Source organism: Pseudophryne corroboree (genome assembly GCF_028390025.1).
Source record: "Pseudophryne corroboree isolate aPseCor3 chromosome 3 unlocalized genomic scaffold, aPseCor3.hap2 SUPER_3_unloc_4, whole genome shotgun sequence".
In the NCBI taxonomy this organism is placed as follows: domain Eukaryota; kingdom Metazoa; phylum Chordata; class Amphibia; order Anura; family Myobatrachidae; genus Pseudophryne; species Pseudophryne corroboree.
The window spans coordinates 1,734,156-1,740,155 of NW_026967530.1; the positions used below are offsets into that span (position 1 = coordinate 1,734,156).

The window sequence follows — 6,000 nt, forward strand, 5'->3', positions numbered from 1 at the left end:
GATTACTGATGAGAGTTCACTTAGCAGGTTTCTAGCAAGAATTCTGTAAAGTTTAAAGTAAAGAGGAAGAGAAAACCAGAATAATTTTTTTTTTTTTTTTAGAAAATAGGACTGGAGTAGGGTATTCCTCCAGGCAGAAGGCAGTAGTACGTGTATCTGCTGTCAGCGTTAGACCGGGGTTTGTGTGTATACACTCATACCTTCGCCATAGGGTGTGTGGACCCTGGAATCACTGATGAGAGTCCGCATTGAAAAATAATGATTTGATAGAAAGTGTGGTTGGTGAAAGAGGGGTATTGACAAATTCACATGAACAGGATTGGTTTAGATGAGCGTTCCTGTGTGTGAGAGGAGTACACTTGAGAATTTTACTGTTAGATCCAACATTTGCATCTGCTTGGCTACATGGGGACTCTGATGGGTACCCTTGATTCCATTCTTCTCCAGTATTATGTTTATTGGGTGTGGAATGCAACACACCCAGAGTGTTCCACATGAGGCTGTACTAACCACAGAGCTATGGGAATATGAGTGAGATCAAACAGCCTATATAATAAAAGACTAACTCTGGAATTCAAGTGTTTTGCATGCCAGCAGCCACTAGATGGTGCCCAATGGATCAATTTAAGTATTGCTCTGTTCAGGCTCGCACAGCCTCCAGCTCTGACATTACTGTTATGTTGTTCCGTCATTTTGACGGGTTTGTTACTAGTTAATTAATGATGTCTTTGCTGTGGGATATTTGCTTAACTATTTTATTTCTACCAGATGGACGTAATACAAGGAATACCTTGGAAGGACATCTTGTTTGGTCTCCAGATTTTAAATTAGAAGATAAGAACATGACACGAGGGTCTCCAGAAGAAAACTGCATCACCCTAAATATACATCCAGCACTTCATAGTGCAGATATATCATCGGATACCTGTATTGCTGAGGAATGTTCTCCTTGCAACTCACAGATTGCTGCACATAGTACAGATCATAGCTGTGATACAGTCATTTCCTCTTCTGAATATGGAAAATGTTTTACACCTAACCCAGCTCTTGCTAGACTTGGTAGAAGTCATGCAGGTGAGGAGCCATTTCCATGTTCTGAGTGTGGGAAGAGTTTTACAAATAAATTAGCTCTTTTTAGACATCAGAGAACTCATATAGGTGAGAAACCATTTCCATGTTCTGAGTGTGGGAAATGTTTTACACAGAAATCAGCTCTTGTTATACATAGGAGACGTCACACAGGTGAGAAACCATTTACCTGCTCTGAGTGCAGGAAATGTTTTACAGACAAATCATCCCTTATTATTCATGAGAGAAGGCACAAAGGTGAGAAGCCATTTCCATGTTCTGAGTGTGGGAAATGTTTTCTAAAGAAATCAGATCTTGTTACGCATCAAAGACGTCACACAGGTGAAAAACCATTTCCATGCTCTGAGTGTGGGAAATATTTTTCACACAAATCAGCACTTGTCATACATGAAAGAAGACACACAGGTGAGAAACCATTTCCATGCTCTGAGTGTGGGAAATGTTTTACATGTAAATCAGATCTTGTAATACATAAGAGAAATCACACAGGTGAGAAATTATTTACCTGCCCTGAGTGTGGGAAATGTTTCACATACAAATTAGCTCTTGTCGTACATCTGAGAAGTCACACAGGTGAGAAACCATTTCCATGTTTTGAATGTGGGAAATGTTTTTCAATGAAATCAGATCTTGTTATACATGAGATAATTCACACAGGTGAGAAACCATTTCCATGCTCTGAGTGTGGGAAAAGTTTTTCACACAAATCAGCTCTAGTTAGACATGAGAAATGTCATACATGTGAAAAACCATTTACATGTTCAGAGTGTGGGAAATGTTATAACCTGAAATCAGATCTTATTATTCATGACAGAAGTCACACAGGTTTGAAACCATTTATATGCTCTGAGTGTGGGAAATCTTTTTCACGCAAATCATCCCTTGTTATCCATGAGAGAAGTCACACAGGTGAGAAACCATTTCCATGTTCTGAGTGTGGGAAATCTTTTTCACAGAATTCAGCTCTTGTTATACATAAGAGAATACACACAGGTGAGAAACCATTTCCATGTTCTGAGTGTGGGAAATGTTTTACAAGTAAATCAGATCTTGTTATACATGAGAGAAATCACACAGGTGAGAGACCATTCACATGTGAGTGTGGGATATGTTTTACACGGAAATCATCTCTTCTTAGACATCAGAGAAGTCACACAGGAGAGTACCAGCTATTGTAAGATATCAGAAAAGTCACAGTTGAATTGACTTGATTGGTAGACATGAAACAAGGTTGCATTAATAGTTTACGTATAATAAATCTGTATTAAGAGAATTTGTGTATGTAGTTCCTATCTCCCAATAGGATTAAAAGCACTTTGCATTTTTGTTTAAGGTGAGGAAGCCAAGCATTTACAACAATCCATAAAGCTTAGAATCTAACTTTCATATCACACACCAAGTATAATTTATGTCAGAAACCACTTAATCTACCAGTATGTTTTTGAACTTGTCAGGTGACCAGTAGTGGGTACAAACACATGGTTGTTTAACTTCATACATGGCATACCTAGGAGTGGCACTGCAGTATTAAAGATGGCAGATTAATAAACTATATGACCCTATAGAAAGTTACAAAGAATGTTTTCATTAATCAAGAACTAGATCAGAGGTCTGAGGTCAGAACAGGAAGATAGAGGTGGAGTATGTAGTAGAAGTCAAGTAAAAGAATTATCATTTGAATGATTGATTAAGATTAAAATGTGTGAGGCATCACATAATTTCTTGTTAAAAATATGTTGAAAATTGGTAATGATAAGACTATGTAAAGAAGAGTGGTGAAAAATAGAAGTGTCCTTGGGCCTGTCCACCAACTTTTATGAAGGTCGTGCACAGTTTAACAAACCAAGCACTTCAGCGATATGGATTGCTACTTTTGTGGCTGAAGTGCTTCGATTGTGTAGGCCCCACAAACCTTTTTTGAATGGACTATCTCCGATCACTAATGAGGTTGATGATGGGGCTGTTTATTACATTAATTTTTAGAAATACATATCCTGAATACACCGCTAATGACAAAACATGGAGATGATTCCTAGATGGTTAACGTCCCTAGCTCTACTAACTTTGGCCTCACAAATGGAGCAGATGCCTTCACAAACATTGTCAGGATTTTGGTAAAAATAATCCCACACCCAAGAGGTGACTTTTTTATCTCATGCAAACCAATCACATTAGCTTTCTTTTTATCAAGGGCAAGAACATCCTCAATAGCTCCCCCTTTATAATAATAATAATAAGACACCACAGGCCACTATAATAATAAGATACCACATATGCTCCACCTGAATAATAATAACAGGACACCACAGACTGCTCCTCATTTATAATAACGACACCACAGGCTGCTCCTGTATAATAATAACGACACCACAGCCCGCTTCCCTTGAATAATAATAACTACACCACAGGCTGCTCCTCCTGTATAATAACACCACAGGCTGCTCCCACTGTATAATAACAGACACCACAGACAGCTACCCCTGTATAATAAACAACACCACAGGCTGCTCCACCTGTATAATAATAACAACAGGAAACCACATGCCGCTACCCCTGTATATAACAGGACACCACAGGTTGCTCTTCCTGTATAAAAATAATAAGACACCACAGATGCTCCACCTGTATAATAATAACAGGACAACATAGGCTGCTTCACCTGTGTAATAATAATAACAGGACACCACACAGTGCTCCCCCTATGTAATAACGACACCACAGTCTGCTCCCCTGTATAATAATAACAACAGGATACTACACAGGCCGCTCCCCCTGTATAATAATAATAGCAAGACACCACAGGCTGCTCCCCCTGTATAATAAGAGGACACCTCAGACTGCTCCCCCTGTATAATAACAACAGGATACCACTAGACTGCTTCAACAACAAGACACCACAGATGCTCCACCTGTATGATAATAATAACAGGATACCACAGCCTGCTCCCCCTGTATAATAACAACAGGATACCACAGGCCGCTCCCCCTGTATAATAATAATAGCAAGACACCACAGGCTGCTCCCCCTGTATAATAACAACAGGATACCACTAGTCTGCTCCTCCTGTATAATAATAATAACACCATAGGCTGCTCCCCCTGTATAATAATAACAAGATACAACTAGGTTGCTCCTCCTGTATAATAATAACAGGACGCCACAGGCCACTCCTACTGTATAATAATTATAACAGTCCACCACAGGCTGCTCCCCTTGTATGATAATATTAATAAAAGGACACCACAGGCTGCACCCCCTGTATAATAATAACAACAACAGGACACCTTAGGCTGCTCCCACTGTATAATAATAACGACACCACAGGCCGCTACCCCTGTATAATATAGTAATGACACCACAGGCTGCTGCTCCTCCTGTATAATAATAATGACACCACAGGCTGCTCCCACTGTATAATAATTATAATAGGACACCACAGGCTGGTCCCCCTGTATAATAGTATTAACAGGACACCACAGGCTACTCCCCCTGTATAATAACAGGACACACAGGCTTCTCCCCCTGTATAATAATAAAAGGACACCACAGACTGCTCCCACTGTATAATAATAACGACACCACAGGCAGCTACCCCAGTATAAAAATAACACCACAGGCCGCTATGCCTGTATATAATAATAACGACACCACAGGCTGCTCCACCCGTATAATAACAGGACACCACAGGCTGCTACCCCTGTATATAATAATAACACCACAGGCTGCATTACCTGTATAATAATAACAAGACACCACAGATGCTTCACCTGTATGATAATAACAGGACACCACAGGCTGCTTCACCTGTGTAATAAAAACGACACCACACACTGCTCCCCCTGTATAATAATAACAGGATACCACAGGCCCCTCCCCCTGTATAATAATAATAACAGGATACCACAGCCTGCTCCCCCTGTATAATAATAACAGGATACCACAGGCCACTATACCTGTATAATAATAATAACGACACCACAGGCTGCTCCCCCTGTATAATAATAATAACAACAACAGGATACCATTAGGCTGCTCCTGTATAATAATAATGACACCACAGGCTGCTCCTCCTATATAATAACATACCACAGGCCGCTACCCCTGTATATAATAACACCACAGGCTGCTTTACCTGTATAATAATAATAACAACAAGACACCACAGATTCTCCACCTGTATGATAATAACAGGACACCACATTCTGCTTCACCTGTGTAATAATAACGACACCACACACTGCTCCCCCTGTATAATAACAACAGGATACCACAGGTCCCTCCCCCTGTATAATAATAATAACAGGACGCCACAGGCCACTCCTACTGTATAATAATTATAACAGTCCACCACAGGCTGCTCCCCTTGTATGATAATATTAATAAAAGGACACCACAGGCTGTTCCCCTGTATAATAATAACAACAACAGGACACCTTAGGCTGCTCCCACTGTATAATAATAACGACACCACAGGCCGCTACCCCTGTATAATATAGTAATGACACCACAGGCTGCTGCTCCTCCTGTATAATAATAATGACACCACAGGCTGCTCCCACTGTATAATAATTATAATAGGACACCACAGGCTGGTCCCCCTGTATAATAGTATTAACAGGACACCACAGGCTACTCCCCCTGTATAATAACAGGACACACAGGACACACCCTGTATAATAACAACAGGATACCACAGGTCCCTCCCCCTGTATAATAATAATAACAGGACACCACAGGCTGCTCCCCCTGTATAATAATAATAACAACAGGATACCATTAGGCTGCTTCTCCTGTATAATGATAATGACACCACAGGCTGTTCCCCCTATATAATAACAACAACAGGATAATACTAGGCTGATATATAATAATAATAATAACTGAATACCATAGGCTGCTGCCCTTTATAA

At 40.1% G+C, this 6,000-nt stretch overlaps 1 protein-coding gene across 1 annotated transcript in view; it reads left to right on the forward strand.

Annotated features, from left to right (window-relative positions):
- The window catches only part of LOC134984191 (oocyte zinc finger protein XlCOF6-like), a 454,419-nt gene extending 452,057 nt beyond the window's left edge, over positions 1-2,362 (forward strand). Inside the window, exon 6 of the mRNA XM_063949820.1 lies at positions 769-2,362. Coding sequence (XP_063805890.1) covers positions 769-2,267 — 1,499 coding nt within the window. The 3' untranslated portion in view covers positions 2,268-2,362. The remainder of the gene's footprint in view (positions 1-768) is intronic.
- Positions 2,363-6,000: the final 3,638 nt, after the last annotated feature.